The sequence below is a fragment of the Bombina bombina genome, unplaced genomic scaffold, assembly GCF_027579735.1.
Source record: "Bombina bombina isolate aBomBom1 unplaced genomic scaffold, aBomBom1.pri scaffold_572, whole genome shotgun sequence".
Lineage (NCBI taxonomy): Eukaryota > Metazoa > Chordata > Amphibia > Anura > Bombinatoridae > Bombina > Bombina bombina.
This window is the reverse complement of record NW_026512403.1, coordinates 199,067-225,558: the sequence shown is the minus strand read 5'-3', so window position 1 is coordinate 225,558 and position 26,492 is coordinate 199,067. Positions and strand designations below refer to the sequence as shown.

Sequence of the window (26,492 nt, the reverse complement as noted above, 5' to 3'; positions counted from 1 at the left end):
TTATCACATTTGGTTCATTCTCTTGTTATCCTTTATGAAGGAGCAGTATTGCACTACCGGCAGCTAGCTGAACACATTCAGATAGCCAATCACAAGAGACAAATGAGTGTAGGCACCAATCAGCAGCTAGCTTCCATTAGTGTAGGATATGTGCATATTATTTTTCAACAAGGGATACAAAGAGAACAAAGTACATTTGTTAAGAGAAGTACATTTAAAAGTGTGTTTAGATTACATGCTCCATCTGACTCATGCAAATTTATTTTTGACTTTCCTATCCCTTTAAAACAAGTTTTATGTAAATGTAGTATACACTGCTTTTGAAGATATATGTATACCAAACATTTTAATAGCATTTAAAGGAATTTTAAACAGTATGAAATTGTAATATAAAATGTTTAATCATGTGTTTTCCTTATCTGTCTTTCCTGTTAAGGACAATCAGAAACAGATATAAAACAGAAATAAAAAGACTGCACAAACAAAACATAGGATTAAATATCTAAAAGCCTTGTCTGCACATAGACAAATAGAAAACCAGTTCAAACATGGCAGCATTCATTACTTTATAGAAACTAAACCTTTACACTTATATATTCTATATTTAAATTAATATAAATGTAAAAAATATATCTACATATTAACCTAAGGATATTCTTTGCTTTGAATACATTATTGTGTCTAGCATGAATGAACTGCTTAACATCCCTTTAAGTAAATTTTGCTAGTAAAAGTTTTGTAACATACCTTTTGAAAAGTCCCTGGAGTATTATTTATCTTATCTAATTTGCTGGGGCCTTTTATAGACAGATAATAATAAAGGGACAGTTTACTCAAAAATGTTCTCTCCTTTAATTTGTTCACAATGACCCATTTTACCTGTTGAAGTGTATTAAATTGTTTACAAAAAGCGCCATTTTCCTTTTGCATTGAAATAGCTGATTTTGCCTGTGGTATCCCTACGTATACTGAAAGATTATATAGTTTAAGGGCCACTCAAGTCAAAATTAAACTTTCATTATTCAGATAGAGCAGCAATTTTAAACAACTTTCCAATTTACTTCCATTAAAAAAAAGTGCACAGTCTTTTTATATTTAAACTTTTTGAGTCACCAGCTCCTACTGAGCATGTGCAAGAATTCACAGAATAATCGTATATGCATTTGTGATTGGCTGATGGCTGTCACATGGTACGTGTATGCATTTGTGATTGGCTGTCACATGGTACAGGGGAAGTGGAAATTGATATAACTTTTAAAATTGTCAGAAAAAAATCTACTATTCATTTGAAGTTCAGACTAAGTGCTATTGCGTTGTCTTTTTATCATGCATTTGTTGATTATGCAAATCTACTGTGTTGACTGGTCCGACATTAAACACCTCAAGATATTAATATAAATTGTTTAATTACATGTAGTAAAACAACTTTGCAACATACTTTAATTATTTATTTTGTTCTCCTTTCCTGTAATATAATTCTGAATATTATGGGCTTTCCAATTCATGTTAAACAGAGAAGTGTAGACACAGCTATATTCCATACAGTCATTGGTTGCACACTCTAGTAAGCCATTTATAACTATTACTAATTGGCCTCATCAGAAAATGTAACCTAAGTTACAATATGGCAGCGCCCACTGCTTTATGGACAATAACTTTACCCTTATTTTTTTCAAGATTTAACCAACTAATATATATTTTTTAAAATACATGTACAAATTATTCTCAAGCTAATCTTTCCTCCAAAGGCATCATTCAAGCAATGATTTATTTAGTGTTTAATGTCCCTTTAAGTTTAGGCTATAGAAAAGTTGTGTAAACATATCAGGCAGAAGAATTTACACATCCAGTGGGGAGTAGAAGATATACATTTTCAGTTGTTATTTGTAAGTATTATATGGAGTCCAAGATAGGAAAGGGAAGCAATTGAGTGATAAGATATGGATGTCTGATCTCTCTGCACGCTAGCCTATTTTGATGGGTTGTGGTTTAAAAAGCAAATCCAGCTATTTAATTTACAAAAAGAAACATAAAGAAACACTTTCTCATACATTGTTGTATGACTGGTATAACAAGTCATTGAGAACATATTAAAGTGCCATAAAACATGTTGATATCTGTGCATATCCTAAAAGGGCTAATTAAGTAAAAATAGTTTGCATAAAAATTGTTTAAAAATTGCTGGCAAGTATTTTAAAATAACTTTCCAAAATAATCAAAATTACCTACATATCTATGCTGTCTGGAGTGTCTGATCCACCCCCCCCCCCCCCACACACACACACACACACACACACTTATCAGTTTTTAGCATCAGAAACAAAGGCATTGTATTTCACAGCAGCTTATTTGATCTAGGCCTGCTCCAGCAGATAATCCCTGTATCACTTCTGCATTCTACCAAAACAGCAATAGATATAGATACAGCCAAAGAAGAAAATATTCGGAAACTTAAAAGAAAAGGTTAATGGCGAGGCACTGCAGTATAAATTTGCAGGTAATGTAATTCACGTATATATTATTATATTTTGTCTCTATCCCAACCAATTTTTCAGTACACTGCCCCTTTAAATGAGCGTCAGCACTCTTCAAGCAATAGTCGTCGTAGTGTGTTGCAGGATTCAAAATCCTGCAAGATACTTTCCACCCTCTCTAGCGGCAGTGGTAAATTCTAGACTAAGGGCTAGATTACAAGTGGAGCAGTATTTTGCACTTCAGCTATAGCGTTAATTGTGCTAGAAGTAAACTTTTTGCGCACGCCAGGTTGCACTGGTATTATGAGTTGGAAGTAAAATGTTATTGCCAAACCAAAACTGCTGCTAATTACTGTGATTACCTGTGTCACGCTTTCGTTTTTCACGCTCCCGTTTTGTTTGAATAAAGAATAATTTCATGCTTCTCGAGTGCTGCCCGTTCTTAAAGTTCTTTTTGCTTTAAAATGTTATCGCACTTGCGTTAACCCGACGTGCACAGCTTACTTCTAACGCAATTAGACTGTCACGCCCTTCCCCCATAGAAGTCAATGGAGAAAAAAAAAGTGGCGGGTAAATCCCGCTCTAACTGGAATGCATATTGTCAGGTACGGTAACCCAACATAAAATTATGAATATTTCACAATCCAATGTTCTGCACATAGCAGAATAATGTTCTATTTATTCATAATTTTTTTTTATTTATATATATATATATATATATATATATATATATATATATATATATATATATATATATATATATATATATATATATATATATATAATGGGTTTTTGTTACAATATATATTTATATCTATTATATAGGTATAGATATATACAGATATACTGTATATATAGGAATATCTATTTATAAATAATTACAACATATTAGCGCTGCGGAATCTGTTGGCACACTATAATAACCAATAATAATAATATTCTGCTATGTGCAGAACATTGGAATGCAAAATATTTAATTAAATAAACAGAATAACACTTTATTAAAAATGAATACTGCATAAATATGCTTTTTCATGTTTTCATCTACTTAAAGGACCAGTAAACACAGTAGTTTTGCATAATCAACAAATGCAAGATAACAAGATAATGCAATAGCATTTACTCTGTATTTCAAATGAGTAGTAGATTTTTTTATAACAAATTTCAAAGTTATCTATATTTCCACTCCCCTTGTACCATGTGATAGCAATCAGCCAATCACAGATGCATATACGTATAGTCTGTGAATTCTTGCACATGCTCAGTAGGAGCTGGTGATTCAAAAAGTGTAAATATAAAAGAATGTGCACATTTTATTAATGGAGGTAAATTGGAAAGTTGTTTAAAATTGCTGCTCTATCTGAATCAAGAAAATTTAATTTTACCTGAGTGTCCCTTTAATTGCAAAGGGCTCCAATGCACTTCTATATATGTAAACATTTGTATATATGTATTTATATGTGTATATATGTCTGTAAATACATATATACACATATAAATGCATCAATACATATGTACACATACAGGGAGTGCAGAATTATTAGGCAAATGAGTATTTTGACCACATCATCCTCTTTATGCATGTTGTCTTACTCCAAGCTGTATAGGCTCGAAAGCCTACTACCAATTAAGCATATTAGGTGATGTGCATCTCTGTAATGAGAAGGGGTGTGGTCTAATGACATCAACACCCTATATCAGGTGTGCATAATTATTAGGCAACTTCCTTTCCTTTGGCAAAATGGGTCAAAAGAAGGACTTGACAGGCTCAGAAAAGTCAAAAATAGTGAGATATCTTGCAGAGGGATGCAGCACTCTTAAAATTGCAAAGCTTCTGAAGCGTGATCATCGAACAATCAAGCGTTTCATTCAAAATAGTCAACAGGGTCGCAAGAAGCGTGTGGAAAAACCAAGGCGCAAAATAACTGCCCATGAACTGAGAAAAGTCAAGCGTGCAGCTGCCAAGATGCCACTTGCCACGAGTTTGGCCATATTTCAGAGCTGCAACATCACTGGAGTGCCCAAAAACACAAGGTGTGCAATACTCAGAGACATGGCCAAGGTAAGAAAGGCTGAAAGAAGACCACCACTGAACAAGACACACAAGCTGAAACGCCAAGACTGGGCCAAGAAATATCTCAAGACTGATTTTTCTAAGGTTTTATGGACTGATGAAATGAGAGTGAGTCTTGATGGGCCAGGTGGATGGGCCCGTGGCTGGATTGGTAAAGGGCAGAGAGCTCCAGTCCGACTCAGACGCCAGCAAGGTGGAGGTGGAGTACTGGTTTGGGCTGGTATCATCAAAGATGAGCTTGTGGGGCCTTTTCGGGTTGAGGATGGAGTCAAGCTCAACTCCCAGTCCTACTGCCAGTTTCTGGAAGACACCTTCTTCAAGCAGTGGTACAGGAAGAAGTCTGCATTCTTCAAGAAAAACATGATTTTCATGCAGGACAATGCTCCATCACACGCGTCCAAGTACTCCACAGCGTGGCTGGCAAGAAAGGGTATAAAAGAAGAAAATCTAATGACATGGCCTCCTTGTTCACCTGATCTGAACCCCATTGAGAACCTGTGGTCCATCATCAAATGTGAGATTTACAAGGGGGGAAAACAGTACACATCTCTGAACAGTGTCTGGGAGGCTGTGGTTGCTGCTGCACGCAATGTTGATGGTGAACAGATCAAAACACTGACAGAATCCATGGATGGCAGGCTTTTGAGTGTCCTTGCAAAGAAATGTGGCTATATTGGTCACTGATTTGTTTTTGTTTTGTTTTTGAATGTCAGAAATGTATATTTGTGAATGTTGAGATGTTATATTGGTTTCACTGGTAAAAATAAATAATTGAAATGGGTATATATTTGTTTTTTGTTAAGTTGCCTAATAATTATGCACAGTAATAGTCACCTGCACACACAGATATCCCCCTAAAATAGCTATAACTAAAAACAAACTAAAAACTACTTCCAAAACTATTCAGCTTTGATATTAATGAGTTTTTTGGGTTCATTGAGAACATGGTTGTTGTTCAATAATAAAATTAATCCTCAAAAATACAACTTGCCTAATAATTCTGCACTCCCTGTATATAGACATCTATATACATCATACATATACATCTTTAGACAAGTATATGTATGTATCTCTATGGTAAAGTCCTTTGCCTACCTTTTTTTTTGTAACACCTGAGATCTCATATCTTTAAACCCTTATAACTTTTGTGTGCAACATTTTTTTGATGAATATATTTTTTAGATGGTGTTGTAATGAGTGTAACTTTACATTGTAATGTATTTTTGATGTGTTTTGCGAAACTTTTTATTTTCGCAAAACAGTTAACCACAGCCCTGAGATTGTGGTAATGATTCTTGCATAAATCGTGATTGCGCTCAACTTGTAATATAAATGCAATTTAACCTGCGCACAAATGATCATAAAAACCCAGGCCCAAACATTTGCGCGGCACTTGTATTCTGGCCCATAATAAGTAATGATGAAAGTACATTGAAAAGTACATTTACATTTGTCCCATTAAGAGATAAATGGGTTAGGCACGGTGAGTGCACGGATGGGGGGTTGGACGGGTAAATGGGAAGTGAATAGGAGGAAGGACTCAGAAGGAAAAAAGTATGCAATGCCCCTGGGGTATTGCAGTGGGAGTATGAGGAGGTCTTATTTCCTTATGCCTCAGACAGGAAGCTTTTTAGACTTCTAGAAAATCTGGCTCAGCATGTGTACACCATTAATAATAGGGCCAGGCCTAATTATGTTGTTTATTTAGCAAACATATTAACAATTAAATAGCAAATAAAGGGACATTAAGGTGCGTTTGATTTTATTTGTTACATCTAAAAGAAGGTGTGTTTTTAGTTTGTTGGTAAATACATTGTTTGTTTGTTTTTTATTTCTAGAGTTTTCTCCCTGTTCTCTATTACGTTTGTGCTTCTCTCTGCCAGTGACCAACTGACACTTGACATGACAAAATTAGACTTTCATTAATTAAGATATGAGTGTACAACTAAGTGTAAACTACATTCCAATTTACTTTTTTCAAATGTACTTTTTTCTTTGAGTATTTTGTTAAAACATAGTCCTTCAGGAGGATACGTCTTGAGAACTATATGGCAGTAAAGTATGCAACAATATTTATTGCCACATTATACATATGAGCCTAGTTTACAAGTGGAGCACTATCGGTAGTGCAGGGTGCAATATCAATATTGTGGGCCCAAGCTATGAATAGCGCACAATTTGGTATTACAAGTGAAGGGTTAAAAAGAATTACCTGGGAATGTTTAGTGCAGCCAGCATCTTTTTAGAGCTCCCTATACTTTCAATTTATAGCCCTGCCAAGCAAAATCGCTCAAATGACAAGTTGTATCTTATATGTTGTGCGCAAGCGAAACACATAACCGCTAAAAACGTTAGTTATACTGGAGACCTGAAGTAAAGTGTTAGGGATACAATAAAAGTATAAACAAACACATGTAAAACATATTAAAATTGGTTTTATACATATTATACTGATTTATCATATGTCCTGTTAAATAGGTTTAAATGCTTTCACTGTTTCAATTGCTGTTTTTTATATACAAACTATAGATGTCCCTCTGAGCAGTAGATTGCTGAGGTACAAAGATATGTTACCTTGTGATATTATGTGCTGTACTTATGTACTAAATGAAAATATGAATGTTTTGTGCAAATCATCTTGTTTTAAAGAAACAAACACACATGCACAGACAAAAAACCTTCATCATGAAAAAAAAAATGATTTTGTTTCATCCTATAGCTGCCCTATCTTTTAATAGTAAATTTATTTGTCTGTTATTTCCTATTTGGAATGTCATTAAAGGGCCATGATACCCACATTTTTTCTTTCATGATTTAGAAAGAGAATGCATTTTTAAACATCTTTCTAATTTACTTCTATTATCTAATTTGGTTTATTCTCTTGATATTCTTTGCTGAAAAGCATATCTAGATATGCTCAGTAGCTGCTGATTGGTTGCTGCACATAGAAGTCTCATGTGATTGGCTCCCCCATGTGCATTGCTTTTTCTTCAAATAAGGATATCTAAAAAATGAAGCAAAATAAATAATAGAAGTAAATTGTACTGTTGTTTAAATTTGTATGTTCTATCTGAATCATGAAAGAAAGATTTTGGGTTTAGTGGCCCTTTAAGGGCAGAAGATGAGCAGATTGCAGCAGCTTAAAGGGACATGAAACCCAACATTTTTCTTTCATGATTTAGATAGAGCACTGGCTTTCAAACCTGTCCTCAGGCCTCCCTAACAGGCCAGGTTTTCAGGATTACCTTGGGTGAGAGCAGGTTAAATAACCATGTTTACTTATCAGCTGTTCTAGTTCAGATATCTTCAAAAGTACATTGTAAAATTGTTTAAAATTTGCACTCTATATGAATCATTAAAAAAAAACTTGGGTTTCCCTTTAAAATTAAATAAAGTTTAAGGGACATTAAAGTAAAAGTTACATGTCCATGATTCAGATAAAGCATGCAGTTTTAATTCACTTTCCCAATTTACATTCCCAATTTACTTCTATTATCAAATGTGCTTCATTCTCTTGGTATCCTCTGCTGAAGAGTAAGCCTAGGTAGGCTCGGGAACAGCAATCTTCTACTGGGAGCTAACTACACACATACGTTAAGCCAATGTGCTGCCACCAATTACCATCTAGTTGGTTTAAAATGACGTGCTCTAGCTGAATCATGAAAGTTTAAGTAGTAGCTAGTGCTAATGCTACATGCCAGCAGCAGTACAAATAGTATGAAGAAAGAATTATGTAGATGTTATCTACAAGCAATTGTATTATCTGCAAAGTACACTTTATTTATTGAATGTGATAAATATGGAATATCCATGCCCAGTAAAGCATATGAACTTAACTGCAAACATTTATATACACATATTCATATCAGCATATTCCTATAGCTAAAAGGATGTGAAAGTAAAAATTATGAACATTTGTGGTTCAGACAGAGCTTTTTAAAACTGTTTAGTTTACTTCTATCACAAAATTGACTTTGTTCTATTGTTATTCTTTGTTAAAAAGCATACCTTAGTACACGCAGGAGCACTAATGCACTAATAGGAGTTTTGTTGTGAATTAGGTGTTATGCACATGCGTCTCGTCATTGGCTTACGAGATGTATTCAGCTAGATTCCGGTAGTGCATTGGTGCTGTGGAGTTGACTTTAGCTATGGGTTTAACGCATACCAATGGATTAAAGACACATTTATATGCAAGCAATAGTGTAATAACATTACAACATCTCAGAACTTACCTTTTGCTTGGTTATCAGCTCTCCTTCGTCTTTCACCTGCTTTTTTCTCACAAGCAGACACAAGGATTAAAAGCAGTTTTGAAGTTAATATTTTTCTCACTTTTGAATATTCAATCATTGTTTTCACCTGGACAATTCTGTAAAGAAAGTTTCAAATGATCAAGACTTTTTTTTCCACAAATTGTTTGTTATATATTGTATACGCTGTGTGGGTGTCTATATATATTTATACTATTTACACCTTTTCCTTGTTTTTATTTTATTTTTGTTCTAACATATGGGAAATGTAATAAAAAAGAAAAATGATGTTTTGTAAATATGATGCACCTAGCAGAAGAGAACAACAGGTCCAGCTCTGATGCAAGAGGATGCTAAATATATATATATTTCTGGTATAAAATGTAAGCTGGGACCTAAAAGTAGGATTTCTATTGCTGTTTGTAATGGATATTAAACATTCTGTTTCATTGTTGTAATAAAAAATAACTAAGCAGTAGGTTATCATTGCAATTTTTATTATTTATCATTTTTACCTTTTATTTCTTGGGTTTTTTAACTTCATGTGTGAAGGGTCTATTACTTCCTGTCACAGCCTTACATGGGGGCTGTGGTCTCTACAGGAAGGCAGAGTAACAGCTTTTCCTTTTTAATACTGCTAGATGCCATCTAAATCTAGCTGCAATCAGTTTATTGCCCTTGTTTAATAGGGGGCTTTTGCTGCAAAAATCATGAGATAATATAACTTAAAGGGACACTAAAGTAAAAATTAAATGTACATAAAACCCCAAAATATTCTTTCATGAATCATGATTCAATTTAAAACAACTTTCCAATGTACTTCCATTATCAAATTTGCTTTGTTCTCTTAGTATCATTTGCTGAAGAAGCAGCAATGCATTACTGGGAGCTAGGTAATGCACTGGGTGAGCCAATAAAATGAGGCATATATGTGTAGTCATCAATCAGCAGCTCCTGAGAACAAAACAAATTGGATAATAGAAGTGAATTGAAAAGTTGCTTAAAATCACATGCTCCATCTGAATCATGAAAGAAAAAGATTGGGTCTCATGTCCCTTTAAACTTTCATGATTCAGATAGAGCAAGCAGTTTTAAGAGACTTTCCAATTAACTTTCATAATCAAATTTTATATACAAACTTTCTGAGGCACCAGCTGCTATTGAGCATGTGCACAAGTTCACAGTATATTCATATACTAATCTGTAATTGGCTGATGACTGAGGCAAATAGGGAAACAAATAATTTGACAGAAAAAAATCAACTGCTAAATTGAAATTCAAGGCAAGTGTTATTGCATTAATGCATTGTTATTGCAATATGCAGCGTCAAGCCAGGTTTTTCCACACAGCTATTGGCTAAGAGGTGGAAACGTCACCTCTCAGCCAAATAGCGAAGATAGCGTTCTGCCGGTGGGCTGCCTTAGCAGCTCAGTGCGGTGATCGCTTGGAACAAATAACGGAGCTTTTAGCATGAAGTATTTTATAATTCATTTCATCACTTCTCATTCCTACATATGGAGAAGGCTTAAGGCTCATTTTGGGCCGATGGCTCTCTGTTCTAAGTAGCTCTATGTTACAAGTAGCAAGAGTTAGCACACTGGACCAATATCCATGATTCTAATCCTATTTCATCTCATCTCTCTACAGGTATGTCTTCCTGCTTCTGCCTAACTGACTGCTTTTAAATGCCCCTTTAAACTGTGCTAGTCTCCTCTGGTATGTCTTCCTGCTTCTGCCTAACTGACTGCTTTTAAACGCCCCTTTAAACTGTGCTAGTCTCCTCTGGTATGTCTTCCTGCTTCTGCCTAACTGACTGCTTTTAAACGCCCCTTTAAACTGTGCTAGTCTCCTCTGGTATGTCTTCCTGCTTCTGCCTAACTGACTGCTTTTAAACGCCCCTTTAAACTGTGCTAGTCTCCTCTGGTATGTCTTCCTGCTTCTGCCTAACTGACTGCTTTTAAACGCCCCTTTAAACTGTGCTAGTCTCCTCTGGTAACCATTTTCTCTGTCTCCATTTTGTCTACCTGTAATCATTTTATCTTATATTATTTAAACTTATTCATCCTTTAACCCCACCCCCTCTCTAATTTGCAAGTGTGTAATTCCTGCTAGCTAAAACTGCCTGTAACAGCTGCCTAGAATCATTTCATCACTTCTCATTCCTACATATGGAGAAGGCTTAAGGCTCATTTTTGGCCTAGGCTCTCTGATCTAAGTAGCTCTCTGTTACAAGTAGCAAGAGTTAGCACACTGGAGGTTGAAACTGCAGACCAACTAACAGGTAAACTTAATATCTATACTTCTACACAATGCTTTCTATGCCTTTTCCCTTCTCCTAAAATTCACTGCATGTCCCTATAACAACAATCCCCACACTATCCATATCTCCCCCTCCCTTCTCTCATCCCCTATGCTGTCCTCTCATGAACTACTTTGTTTCCTTAGAAACTCTTCCCCCTCTAACTCTCCTGTGTCTAACCATTCCCGCTCCTACAAATCTCACTCTCACCTTCTGTCTCTCTCACTGCTACTACTGCTTGCTGCTGGTGATGTCTCTCCTAACCCTGGCCCTGCAACAATCGCCACACTTTTACACTCTCGCTCCATCTCCCACTGCAAAAATCCTAGGTCACGCAATACCAACAATCTCATCTCAATTAACACACAGCGCCTAACCCCTCCCTTTTCTTGTGCCCTCTGGAATGCTCGCTCCGTCTGTAACAAGCTTACAACTGTTCACGACCTGTTTGTTTCCAACGCTTTCAACCTCTTAGCTATTACTGAAACATGGCTATCTTCCTCTGACACTGCTTCCATTGCTGCTCTCACACATGGTGGTCTTCACTTTAGCCACACACCTAGGCCAGATGAGAGACACGGTGGCGGTGTTGGCATCTTACTCTCCCCCTCCTGCTCTTATCAGTACCTATCCCCATTTCCATCTCTCTCCTTTTCTTCCTTTGAAGTGCACTGCATTCGCCTGTTCTCCCCTCTCTCTCTCAGAGTGGCAGTTATCTATCGCCCCCCTGGACCAACTTCCCAATTCCTTGACAACTTTGCTGCCTGGCTTCCTTCCTTTCTCTCCACAAATACACCTGCTCTAATTCTAGGGGACTTCAACATCCCCATTGACAACCCATCTGCCCCTGCTGCCTCTAAACTTCTCTCACTCACTAACTCCTTCAACCTGTCACAATCCACCCTATTCCCTACCCACCGCGAAGGACACTCAATTGATCTGGTATTCTCCTATCTCTGCTCTCTCTCTAATGTTGCATGTCGCCCATTTCCCATCTCAGACCACCATCTGCTCACCTTTAATCCTAATATAGATACTAAACTTACTTCCCCCTCTCGCCCCCGCACCAGCAGAAATCTGCACACTGTGGACGCTCCCCAACTCTCCAATCTTATTCAACTACGCCTCCCCCACACTTCCACGATATCCTGCCCTGACCTTGCTATAACCCACTATAACAATACTCTCTCTGCTGCACTTGACACTCTCGCTCCACCCCAACCTCACAAAGCCCCACGTCGTCAGCTCCAACCCTGGAACTCCCAACAAACGCGTCACCTACAAAAATGCTCCCGCGCTGCTGAGCGTGCCTGGAGGAAATCCCGCTCTGAACATGATTTCATGCACTATAAGTTCATTCTCTACTCCTACACCTCTGCCCTTCGCTTAGCTAAGCAAACCTACTTCTCCTCTCTTATATCCACTCACTCCTCAAACCCTAAAAGACTCTTCTCTATTTTCAACTCTCTCCTCTACCAACCTGCACCACCCCCCTCATCTGCATTCAGTGCTCAAGACCTCGCTGACTATTTTCTCAATAAAACACTTGCAATCCGAGGAAACATTCCAACACAAACCTGCAATCTCCCAACTCCGCTCCCAGTCACCCCCTCTGCCACTCTCTGCACCCTCCTCCCAACCACTGAGAGTGAAGTGGCTTCCCTTTTGTCTTCCTCACACCTCACTACCTGCCCACTTGACCCTATTCCTTCACATCTAATTCCTCCTCTGTCTACCACCCTCACTCTGGCTCTTACTCACATATTTAACCTATCCCTTTCTACCGGCTCATTCCCTGCCTCCTTCAAACATGCGAAGGTCACCCCCATCCTCAAAAAACCCTCCCTCGACCCTAACTCCCCTGCAAACTACCGCCCCATATCACTGCTCCCACTAGCTTCAAAACTCCTCGAAAAACTAGTTTTCAATCGCCTAACCCACTTCCTGTCGTCCAACTCATTGCTCGACCCCCTGCAATCTGGCTTCCGTCCCCAACACTCAACTGAAACTGCTCTCACCAAGGTTACTAACGATCTCCTTTCTGCTAAAAACAAAGGCTACTACTCTATACTCATCTTACTTGACCTATCTGCTGCCTTTGACACTGTTGACCATCCCCTTCTCCTACAGTCTCTCAGTTCTCTTGGTCTCTGTGACACTGCCCTCTCCTGGATTCACTCTTATCTCTCTAACAGATCCTTCTCAGTCTCTTTTGCTGGTGACTCCTCCTCTCTATTGCCCCTGTCTGTTGGAGTACCTCAAGGCTCTGTCCTGGGTCCTCTACTCTTCTCTATTTACACTTCTTCACTGGGTAAACTTGTCAACAGCTATGGCTTCAGCTATCACCTCTATGCTGATGATACCCAGATCTACCTTTCCACCCCTGCACTCTCTCCTTCTGTCAACTCTCACATCAGCGACTGCTTATCTGGCATTTCTTCCTGGATGGCCTCTCACCACCTAAAAATAAATATGTCCAAGACCGAACTACTTCTAATTCCCCCCTCTAGCTCCACTCCCGTCTCTAATTTCTCTATCACTGTTGGCGGCACCACTATCTCCCCATCACCCCAAGTCCGCTGCCTCGGAGTCACGCTTGACTCAAATCTGTCCTTCATTCCCCACATCCAACTGCTCTCTTCATCCTGCCGCAACCACCTACGCAATATCTCCAAAATTCGCTCGTTTCTGAGTGCTGAAACTACCAAACAGCTCATCCACTCCCTGGTAATTTCCCGACTTGACTACTGTAACAACTTACTAACTGGCCTCCCTCTCTCCCGCCTCTCTCCCCTCCAATCCGTCCTAAATGCATCCGCCAGACTAATCCACCTCTCTCGACGCTCTGTTTCTGCTGCGCCTCTCTGTGAGTCCCTTCACTGGCTCCCCATTCACAACAGAGTTAAATTCAAAATTCTCACCCTGACCTACAAAGCCCTCACCAATGCTGCCCCACCCTACCTGTCCTCACTCATCAACAAATATACTCCTGCCCATCCCCTAAGATCCAACAACGACCTGCTTCTTGCATCCTCTACCATCACCTCCTCTCATTCTAGACTACAGGACTTCTCTCGTGCGGCACCAACCCTCTGGAACGCACTTCCTCGAGATGTCAGACTTGCCCCTAACCTCTCCTCCTTTAAACGTTCCCTAAAGACCTTTCTGTTCAGGGAAGCTTATCACTCGACTTATTAACAAACTAACCAACTAAATAACAGTTGCCCTCTATCTCCTCACTAATATCATTCTCACCTCTGCAGTCCCCACCTCCTGTTTCCAATCCTCCTACCCATTTAGATTGTAAGTTCCCACGGGAACAGGGCCCTCAACTCCCCCTGTATTTGTCTGTAAAATTTTGTGTCTTATCGTATTGTTTCTCCACTGTACTGTTATCCTTGTACCCATGGGCAGCGCTGCGGAATCTGTTGGCGCTTTATAAATAAAGAATAATAATAATAATAATAATAATTCATGAATGAAAGTCCCCTTTATTTGTTCCAATGGTAAATCCTAGCGTTTCAAAAATGCTAGAATTTACCATCACTTTTAATGTCAAACAGTCCAGGTGATATAAGCAGCTCTTTGGCTGATATGTGAAATGTGGCAAATGTGTGTGTGGCTTCAATGTTTCACACTTCAGGCAGCCATATTGGCTTGGGATGCTCTTCAAAAAGCAAGTGAGTAAGCAAACACATTTGTATTGTCATTGCAAATCTTTGCCACATACTTGCTGGCTAGCACCATTGTAAGAAATGGAGGAAATAGAGCCATACAGCAGTGCAGAAAGTACTTATATATACATAATACATGATTTTATTTTTGATCCAGTCAAAGATTTCATATTTTTTATGTCTCTGGGCACACACAGGACCCCTTAGGTTACAAACAAAATAATAAAAATTAATAATAATAAAAAAAAGATTAAAGGCAGGGACATAAAACCTCAAATTTTCTTTTATGCCTCTGATGGAACATGCAATTTGAAACAACTTTCCAATTTACTTTGATCACCTAATTTGATTTGTTCTCTTTGTAATCCTTTGTTAAAAATATATACCCATGAGCAGCAGTGCTTTACTGTGAGCAAGCTGCTGATTGGTGGCTGCACATATAAGCCTCTTGTTATTGTCTCACCCATTGTGTTCAGTAAGCTCCCAGTAGGGCATTGTTGCTCCTTCAACAAATATCTAAATCTTGAAAGAATATTTTTTGGGGGATTCATATTCTTTTAAAATAAAAATCATGAAAAAAATTCCATCAAATAAAAACACCCCAATTTTTCTGCTTAATTTTTGTAAGTTCTACTTGAAACCCACTTGTTTTTTTCAAGCGATATCTAAACACTCACTGCCATTCAAATGAATATTGGCAGGACTTTTTGCCTGCATTTATTTTAGAATGCGCATCAAAATATGGCACCAATGGGCCAGATTACAAGTGGAGCGCTATTTAACACCCCTACTTAAGTGTTAACTGCGCTAGAAACAAACTTTTTTGCGTGCTTCGGGTTGCACTTGTATTATGAGTTGAAAGTAAAAAGCTATCGCTCGCACGCTAACCCGAGGTGCACAAAAAGCTAAACTTAGAATATTGTGCGCATGATAACCTTTTCTCCCACAGAAGTCAATGGAGAAAAAAAGTGGGAAAAAAAACTAACACCCAACTCTCTCGCTAACACGATCACATATTCTCAAGTGCACTAACCTGACATAACAATATGAATATTTAACATTCCAATTTTCTTCACATACAAGAATACGTTCTATTTATTCATAAATACATATTTTTATATATGTATCGGAGGATATTTTGGTACAATATATATCTATACCTATTATATATATAAATAAATAAATAAATAAATATATATATATATATATATATATATATATATATATATATATATATATACACACATTATTATAGATGGGTATAGATACTGCAAATACAGATATATATAGGAATATCTTTTTAAAACTACATAGAACATATTTTGCTATATGCAGAACATTGGAATGTGAAATATTTACAGTACATACACAGTTTAACACTTTATTAAATATGAATATTGCATAAATATGCTTTTACATGTTTTCCTCTACTTAAAGGGCTCCAATGCACTTATATATATGTGTCTTATGTGTGTGCATATGTATTTATGTGTTTATATGTGTATATGTCTGTAAATACATATATAAATACATATGTACACATATATAGATATATATATATATATATATATATATATATATATATATATATATATATATAAATATATATATATATATACATATACATCTTTAAACGTGTATATGTATAAATCTCACTGTTAAAGCCCTTTGCCTGCCTTTTTTTTTCTAACACCTGAGATCTCATATCTTTGCGCCTTTATAACTTTTGTGTGCAATTTTTTTTAATAATGTTTTTATTAGATTGTGTTATTATGAGTGTAAGTGTACTTTGTATTGTATTTTTGATGTGTTTTGTGACACTTTTTACTTTTGCAAAACAGTCAACCAGAGCTCTGAGGTCGCGGTAATCATTCTAGAGTAAATATTGATTGTGCTCACGCGTTTGCATTAGCTTAAAACTTGTAATACAAGCACAATTTAACTTGCGTGCAAACGAATGTGAAAACCCGATATTGCTTGTGCGCCAACAATAGCGCTCAACTCGTAATCTGGTCCTAAAGCGGATCTGCTTAAAAATACACAGCATGTCTTTTTGACTAGAGGCCCATGTAAGAAGTCTTGTCAGTACTACGAGGTCCCTAATATAATTTTAGAACGGCAAATTTTAGCTTGAGAGCTTTTTATTCCACTATGCAGTGAAAGACTCCATGCCAGCAAGTCTTTAATCATCAGGCCCTATCGCATTCTGTTAGCTGCCTCCAGCATTGTCCGTTGCACGTTTCTGTCAATTGCTCATGTACAGGCTGCAGGAATGTTCAAAGCCAATTCATAGCAGGTACATAAGTATTTACCGGAACATGCTATAGGCCATGGTGCCCTATGTGCTTTTAAGTTTTTATTGAGGTAATACTAAAAACTCACCCTCTTTTATATTTAAGAGACAAATTTGTAATACATAAATAAAATGCTCTAATCAGTTTATCATTTTATTATTGCAGTAGTGTTCCTTATTAACCATGATTGAGCCCAAGAAAATTAATAAATAAAGTTTTACTGAGAAATTGTGTTGCGGCTCCTTATTGGCAACTACATAAGGATATCACTCTTAGGCTCACCAGCCACCTACTGCCCAAGAGCAGAAATGCATAGAAGCTCCACAATAGGGCCCGTGTGTAAGTGCATTGCAAGGCTTTTCATGGTATTTTCAAATGTTTAACCCATTTATGCTTTGTGAAAGTTTAACACCAGTATTCCAAATCAATAAGAAAACACTCTTCCAACAGTTTTCAAATAATTTTTGAACTTTTCAAATTCAACACAATGGACACATGAAGTCGCACTTTTTTGTTCTGTTTTGTGGGCATTTTTTTTTTTTTCAATATGAAAGGTTTTGTACATGCTCAGTTCAAATGTAGTAAACCTGTAATTTATGTGGTTAATATACAATTCAAATCACACTTTTAAACAGATTAAACATGATGATTTATGATTGCAATGATGTTTTTGGAGATCTAAACACTAAAATTATCTGAAAGTATTAATTGTACACATGGCATAAATTACTATTAACAGTAAAATTAAAACTTTTTTATGAAATCGAATTATTTCCCAAACAGCTGACTTGAGATACAAATTCCTAAAATAAACTGTCTGGTTATTATTAATATTATCAGAATGTATTTGTAAAGCACAAACAAATTGTGTACTACATGAGTAGGGATACATAATAACAATAATTACTGGTAAAAAAATAAATAAATACAGATACATAAAACAACATAAAGCAACAGACGCCACTGTGGAGTAGCCAAGGTCCTATATCTAATCTTTGCTGCAGAGGCCAATTAAGGACAGCTATAAATGCATTGTTAGATTGTGCTACCAATAATTGTTTTGAATATGGAAGTGTTTAGCGTGGAGTCTGCACTTACACTTCTAATCAGGAATGGGAAAGCCCATCATTTTCAGAATTAAATTACAGGAAAAGGAAACAAAATACATAATAAAAGTATGTTGCAAAGTCATTTTACTACACACAATTAAACATTTTTTACTACAGTCTCAGAGCTTTTGTTATGTGTTATCGAACCCAGGATGTACTCACCGACCAAATGAGTTTGAAAACACTACTTTTCTACCAGAGGCAGTGGCAAAGTCGTCCATAAAGATGCAGACTTTGTCCGAGAGGCTACCTACTCTGCTTTTCTTAGGTTGGTTTTCAACATAAACTCCACTTGGAGGGTTTCTTATAAAGTCTTCAATTGCTATCAGTCCCATGAAGAAGCCAGAAGTGACATTTTCAGAACCCATTATTAAAAGACAAAAAGACCAAAAAAAAAAAAAAGCAACGAAACCTAAAAATAATTAAAAAATAAATTTAAGGTAAAGCATTGCAGAATACAAGACTAGTGTCATTTTGGAATCCAACACTGTGTATATAACACACTCTTATACTGTCTTTTCATCGTGTGTGAGCAGAGAGATAAAGCCTGTCCCTTTTCCTCCTCCCACATTCTTTAGGAAGGTCCATAGGGGGGAAGGGTGTAAGGTTTGGAATCTCCCAGTAATTAGCAACATTGACAAACTAGTGAGCAGCTTACACTGGGATTTGTCCTAGTAAATTTACTGGTCTCAGATACCAGCATGACCCTGAAAGAGAAACAAAAATGATTACAAATAAGTACAAAATATTTGCAGTAACGCAATTTTTTGTTTGTTCAACCTTGTAGCTTTTCATTCAGAAGAAATAAGCAGCAACATTTAATGCCACATCTTACCCAAGCTAATGAATCATTAATAGGCAGTGTTTGATTACCTTGGATTGTGGTCTGCACATCACTAAGAGCTCAGGGCAAGCACCACTGTGTGATGCTTTGAACAACAATATAAACAGCATCTGTGTTTGGAGTCTTCACCAGTCCAGTTTGTAACACAGGAAGTAAAAATCAAACACAAAATTATTTTAAAACACCTCCTCCCCAGCAATTTGTTAATAATACAACTTAATAATTTTGGGTTCTTTTATTTAATTTTTTTTTATTTTCAAACATATATTCTCTGACATTGGGGACCATAAAACATATTATTTTGCTACATTTCAAGACAGTATTTCAAAATGTGTCACACATTTCTGTTTAATGGGACAATATAGGAAAATAAAATCCTGCATTTTGTTAGAATATAGAGCCTTTGATTTATTTCTAAAACATAATGGGACTGTAAAGAAATGCTCATGTGCTGCAGACCTGACAAAAAACAAAAAAATGTTTCATAGTGTTGGTTGATTTGCATATCTAATGCAGTAACAAACTGCCATCATATAAAAAATAAAGGTGTCCACATTTCTTTTAAATATGTGGAGGGACGGTCACTAATGGTTTTAGGAAGGGAAAGGCCCTCATTACACTATATGCATACCTGACAAAGATAATACTTCAACATAAAATAAGATTATCGTTTTTGCTAAAACTACATAGGAAATGAGTTACTATTAATGAACTTAACTGTATATATTACTCACATTTCTGAGATTTGGTACAAATGCACATGCTTAATAAACTAATGAAAAGTGTAAGACCACCTTTTTTATTTACATTGGAGAACTGGATATTTGGGCTGCTATGATATAAAGACATCTATCGTACAATAATTCCCTATTATAATTTTTATTTTTAACAAAATTTACTTTTGTGAGAATTAAATGATCCGGGAACATTTGATATTTCAAAGGGACATTAAACTTTAGGGCCTATATAACAAGTGGAGCACAAAAAATATTAACTTGCAATACTCAAGTTAAAGGGACAGTCTACACCAGAATTTGTATTGTTTAAAAAGATAGATACTGCCTTTATTACCCATTCCCCAGTTTTGCATAACCAACACAGTTTTATTAATATATGTTTTACCTCTGTGATTACCTTGTATCTAAGCCTCTACAGACTGCCCCTTATCTCAGTGCTTTTGACAGACAGGCAGTTTAGCCAATCAGTGTAGACTCCTAAATAAGAGTTATCTATATGACACACATGAACTAGTACTGTCTAACTGTGAAAAACTTTCAAAATGCTCTGAGCTAAGAGGCGTTTTTTAGCGGTTTAAAAATCAGTTTGAGCCTACCTAGGTTTAGTTTTTCAAAAATACCATCAAGGGAACAAAGCAAATGTAATGATAAAAGTCAATTGGAAAGTTGTTTAAAATTGCATGCCCTATCTGAATCATGAAAGTTTAATTTTGACTTTACTGTCCCTTTAAATCAATATTACAGGTTGAAAGTAAAATGGTTGTGCTCGAGAGAAACCTCAGGTGAACTAACATCTGGAGGTTGGATAGCGTGGTTATGCTAACTCCCTTACCTTATAGACTTCTATAGGGCGCACTACAAAAAAACTCTGTTCTGGCTTTCACTCGAGCGCTAACCCAAAGATGTGCAAAGGCAAAGTGCGCTAATAAAGAGTTGAATTACCTTTGTTCTTCACTAGAGCTGCCACCTGTCCGGGAATGACCTGGACAGTTTAGTTTTCCATTTGTGTGACCAGGTTTGAAGCTGAGTTAGGCCCAGACATGCAAATGTCCAGGTTTGGTGGGAAACAGCCACAGCCAAAAAGATGATATTGTGCATTTTGAACATACTGCACATGCCTACAGTTATTTCTTGTGTGTGTCTTTGTGTGGGAGTATGTCTGGGTGTGTAAGTATCGTTGTGCATTGAGTGTGAAAGATTCTTACACTATGATCTGGATTTGCACAGATCTTAGTGTGGGAATCTTTTACTAGAATCAATCTGACTACGAAAAGATCCGAACGACACTTCCGCATTCAGATCCTCAAGAAGGATCTGGATACACATTGCTATTTTTTAGTAGACGTGTGCACCGATAAAAAAAAAGTCTCTGATTAATCATTGGTAACGGTAAAAAAATATATATTTCTGGGGACGTACTGTTCAGCCAAATTTTTACTTTATTATTAGTTTGTTAATGGAAATCCGTCCACTCCTTATTTCCTACAATGGATGTCTTCAAAAGCAGCACTGGAGCAATTTAACAGCAGGGACATGAAACCCCAAAGTTTTATTTCATGATTTATATAGAGCATACAATTTTAAGGAACTTTCCAATTTATTTCTATTATATAATTGATAATAGAAGTAAATTGGAAAGTTGTTAGAATCGCATGCTCTATCTGAATCATGAAAATAACATTTTGGGTTTGATGTTGCTTTAAATCTAAACAGTGCTGTAAGCCAACAGCAGCACATTTTTTTCCCTTCTATGTATTATTACTTTAAATGCAGTCAGGATTGTCAAGGAAAGCTTACAAAATTATTGGCTGACATATAAATCAATCAAATGACAAGAACAAATGTAACATTGAAACCTTTCCTGCTTGAAAAAAAATGCCTTTCCCACCTTTAGAATGACAGTTTTAATCAGATTAATGAACTAACTAAGGGCCAGATTACAAGTGGAGCGCTACATATTGCAATGCAAACGCGATATTACGTTTGCATTGCTAGGAAGCATTGCACTCACGAGAGCTTGAATCCAAATGTGAGCCTTGTTCTTATGCCGTGAGACACGTCGCGCAGTGATGGCAGCAAAGTGTAAATATATTTGCACATAACTATATACATAGATATTTATGTGTTAATATGTGTATATACACACATTAACACATAAATATATATGTATATAAGCATATTAACACATAAATATATATGTATATAAACATATTAACACATAAATATATATGTATATAAACATATTAACACATAAATATATATGTATATAAACATATTAACACATAAATATATATGTATATACACACATTAACACATAAATATATATGTATATAAGCATGTACATATATATTTACAAGGAACACACAGTTTTCTGTATTGTTTTTTTTTCTAACACCCCACATCTGCTTTCTTTAGACCCCAAAACTGCTTTTTTCAGTTATTTCATTAAAAAATAAAGCTGCTACTATCTTAATTTTAAATAAAAAAGGTATATCACAATTGATTTTGTGGGACATTTATAAAATTAACCAGAGATATGATCTTGTTTGTAATGGTTATTTATCGTGCGGCTGCAAACTGACAAATTTGCCCGTTTGCGGGCGCGCAATTAATTAAATCTCCACTTGTAATCTAGCCCAATATGTATAGGGGTGGGAGACCCCTTTGTCCTTCTCTTCCATATAAGTTGTTTTATGCTTGTCCAGCTGTCAGATAATTGTTATAACAATGACAAATACCTCACAGAACTGGTCCTATTTTAGGGGTTCTGTGAGAATCTACAAAATCTACAGAAATCTGTACAACAGATTTATTTATTTTATTTATAAATGGGGCCTGCACCATTTAAAGGGTCACTAAACCCAAAATCTTTCTTTCATGATTCAGATAGAGAATACAAATTTAAACAACATTACAATTTACTAATATTATTTATTTTGCTTCATTTTTTAGATATCCTTAGTTGAAGAAAAAACAATGCACATGGTGAGCCAATCACACAAGGCTTCTATGTGCAGCAACCAATCAGCAGCTACTGAGCATATCTAGATATGCTTTTCAGCAAAGAATATCAAGAGAATAAAACAAATTAGATAATAGAAGTAAATTAGAAAGATGTTTAGAATTGCATTCTCTTTCTAAATCATGAAAGAAAAAATGTGGGTTTCATGTCCCTTTAAGTAAAGTATTTGATGTCATTATTACCATAACACAATTTGTTGTGTCGTCTATGTCAGAGAGATCATTAAACTGCTGACTAAAAACAACTACAGTAACATAGTTACTACTCACCATGCTATGGGTTTTTCTCCTGTACACAATGTATTGTTACATCCTGTGACAGAACTCATTCACTTTCACAGATCTGTGACGTTGGCAGCGTTTTGACAGCTGTACCTTGTACTCTGTATTAGCTCGCACCATAGAAAGCAGACGCGTTACATTTTAACAATTGTTATACTGTTGAAAAGTTACACAGCAAATATAAAAACCTTCAGGAATAAAATAGCAAAATGCATCCACTGCAAAAATTTACAGCTCCCTCTCTGTACTGTGCAACTAAACTGCAGTGCATGATACAGTTTGTCAAGAAGACAGCATCATGCTTAGCAGTGACCAGCCGGACAATACAGAATTGCACTAACCAGCACTTTTGGAAGGTTAGAGACATGAAACCCAACTTTTTCAATTCAGGTAGAGCATGTGATTTTAAACATCTTTCCAATGTACTTCTATTATCTAATTTGTTGTGTTCTCTTGGTATTCTTTGTTGAAAAAGATACCTAGGTAGTCCCAGGAGCAGCAGACTGATGTTGCTGCTTCAACATAGGATACCAAGAGAATTAAGCAAATTAGATAATAGAAGTTAATTGGAAAGTTGTTTAAAACTGTGTTCTATAACTGAAATCTGTAATAAAAAAAACATAATTTATGTAAGAACTTACCTGATAAATTCATTTCTTTCATATTAGCAAGAGTCCATGAGCTAGTGACGTATGGGATATACATTCCTACCAGGAGGGGCAAAGTTTCCCAAACCTCAAAATGCCTATAAATACACCCCTCACCACACCCACAAATCAGTTTAACGCATAGCCAAGAAGTGGGGTGATAAGAAAAAAGTGCGAAAGCATAAAAAATAAGGAATTGGAAAAAAAAATCATAACCACCACAAAAAGGGTGGGCCTCATGGACTCTTGCTAATATGAAAGAAATGAATTTATCAGGTAAGTTCTTACATAAATTATGTTTTCTTTCATGTAATTAGCAAGAGTCCATGAGCTAGTGACGTATGGGATAATGACTACCCAAGATGTGGATCTCCCACGCAAGAGTCACTAGAGAGGGAGGGATAAAATAAAGACAGCCAATTCCGTTGAAAATAATCCACACCCAAAATAAAGTTTAAATCTTATAATGAAAAAAAAACTGAAATTATAAGCAGAAGAATCAAACTGAAACAGCTGCCTGAAGTACTTTTCTACCAAAAACTGCTTCAGAAGAAGAAAACACATCAAAATGGTAGAATTTAGTAAAAGTATGCAAAGAAGACCAAGTTGCTGCTTTGCAAATCTGATCGACCGAAGCTTCATTCCTAAACGCCCAGGAAGTAGAAACTGACCTAGTAGAATGAGCTGTAATCCTTTGAGGCGGAGTTTTACCCGACTCGACATAGGCATGATGAATTAAAGATTTTAACCAAGATGCCAAAGAAATGGCAGAGGCCTTCTGACCTTTCCTAGAACCGGAAAAGATAACAAATAGACTAGAAGTCTTTCGGAAATTCCTAGTAGCTTCAACATAATATTTCAAAGCTCTAACTACATCCAAAGAATGCAATGATTTCTCCTTAGAATTCTTAGGATTAGGACATAATGAAGGAACCACAATTTCTCTACTAATGTTGTTAGAATTCACAACCTTAGGTAAAAACTTAAAAGAAGTTCGCAACACCGCCTTATCCTGATGAAAAATCAGAAAAGGAGACTCACAAGAAAGAGCAGATAATTCAGAAACTCTTCTAGCAGAAGAGATGGCCAAAAGAAACAAAACTTTCCAAGAAAGTAATTTAATGTCCAATGAATGCATAGGTTCAAACGGAGGAGCTTGAAGAGCCCCCAGAACCAAATTCAAACTCCAAGGAGGAGAAATTGACTTAATGACAGGTTTTATACGAACCAAAGCTTGTACAAAACAATGAATATCAGGAAGATTAGCAATCTTTCTGTGAAAAAGAACAGAAAGAGCAGAGATTTGTCCTTTCAATGAACTTGCAGACAAACCTTTATCCAAACCATCCTGAAGAAACTGTAAAATTCTCGGAATTCTAAAAGAATGCCAGGAAAAATGATGAGAAAGACACCAAGAAATGTAAGTCTTCCAGACTCTATAATATATCTTCCTAGATACAGATTTACGAGCCTGTAACATAGTATTAATCACAGAGTCAGAGAAACCTCTTTGACTAAGAATCAAGCGTTCAATCTCCATACCTTTAAATTTAAGGATTTGAGATCCTGATGGAAAAAAGGACCTTGCGACAGAAGGTCTGGTCTTAACGGAAGAGTCCACGGTTGGCAAGAGGCCATCCGGACAAGATCCGCATACCAAAACCTGTGAGGCCATGCTGGAGCCACCAGCAGAACAAACGAGCATTCCTTCAGAATCTTGGAGATTACTCTTGGAAGAAGAACTAGAGGCGGAAAGAGATAGGCAGGATGATACTTCCAAGGAAGTGAAAATGCATCCACTGCTTCCGCCTGAGGATCCCGGGATCTGGACAGATACCTGGGAAGTTTCTTGTTTAGATGAGAAGCCATCAGATCTATTTCTGGAAGTCCCCACATTTGAACAATCTGAAGAAATACCTCTGGGTGAAGAGACCATTCGCCCGGATGTAACGTTTGGCGACTGAGATAATCCGCTTCCCCATTGTCTATACCTGGGATATGAACCGCAGAAATTAGACAGGAGCTGGATTCCGCCCATACCAGTATTCGAGATACTTTTTTCATAGCCAGAGGACTGTGAGTCCCTCCTTGATGATTGATGTATGCCACAGTTGTGACATCGTCTGTCTGAAAACAAATGAACGATTCTCTCTTTAGAAGAGGCCATGACAGAAGAGCTCTGAAAATTACACGGAGTTCCAAAATATTGATTGGTAATCTCACCTTCTGAGATTCCGAAACCCCTTGTGCTGTCAGAGACCCCCAAACAGCTCCCCAACCTGTCAGACTTGCATCTGTTGAAATTACAGTCCAGGTCAGAAGAACAAAAGAAGCCCCCTGAACTAAACGATGGTGATCTGTCCACCACGTCAGAGAGTGTCGTACAATCGGTTTTAAAGATATTAATTGAGATATCTTTGTGTAATCCCTGCACCACTGGTTCAGCATACAGAGCTGAAGAGGTCGCATGTGAAAACGAGCAAAGGGGATCGCGTCCGATGCAGCAGTCATAAGACCTAGAATTTCCATGCATAAGGCTACCGAAGGGAATGATTGTGATTGAAGGTTTCGACAAGCTGAGATCAATTTTAGACGTCTCTTGTCTGTCAGAGACAGAGTCATGGACACTGAATCTATCTGGAAACCTAAAAAGATTACCCTTGTCTGAGGAATCAATGAACTTTTCGGTAAATTGATCCTCCAACCATGATCTTGAAGAAACAACACAAGTTGATTCGTATGAGATTCTGCTAAATGTGAAGACTGAGCAAGTACCAAGATATC

General features: G+C 36.7%; 1 protein-coding gene across 1 annotated transcript in view; it reads right to left on the bottom strand.

The window, feature by feature from the left end:
- Positions 1 to 18,937, bottom strand: part of LOC128644276 (mesenteric estrogen-dependent adipogenesis protein) — an 83,767-nt gene extending 64,830 nt beyond the window's left edge. The window contains exons 1-2 of the mRNA XM_053696950.1: positions 18,340 to 18,937; positions 8,784 to 8,920 (exon numbers count right to left, since the gene is read on the bottom strand). Of these exons, the coding sequence (XP_053552925.1) occupies positions 8,784 to 8,920; positions 18,340 to 18,545 (343 nt within the window). The 5' untranslated portion in view covers positions 18,546 to 18,937. The remainder of the gene's footprint in view (positions 1 to 8,783; positions 8,921 to 18,339) is intronic.
- Positions 18,938 to 26,492: the final 7,555 nt, after the last annotated feature.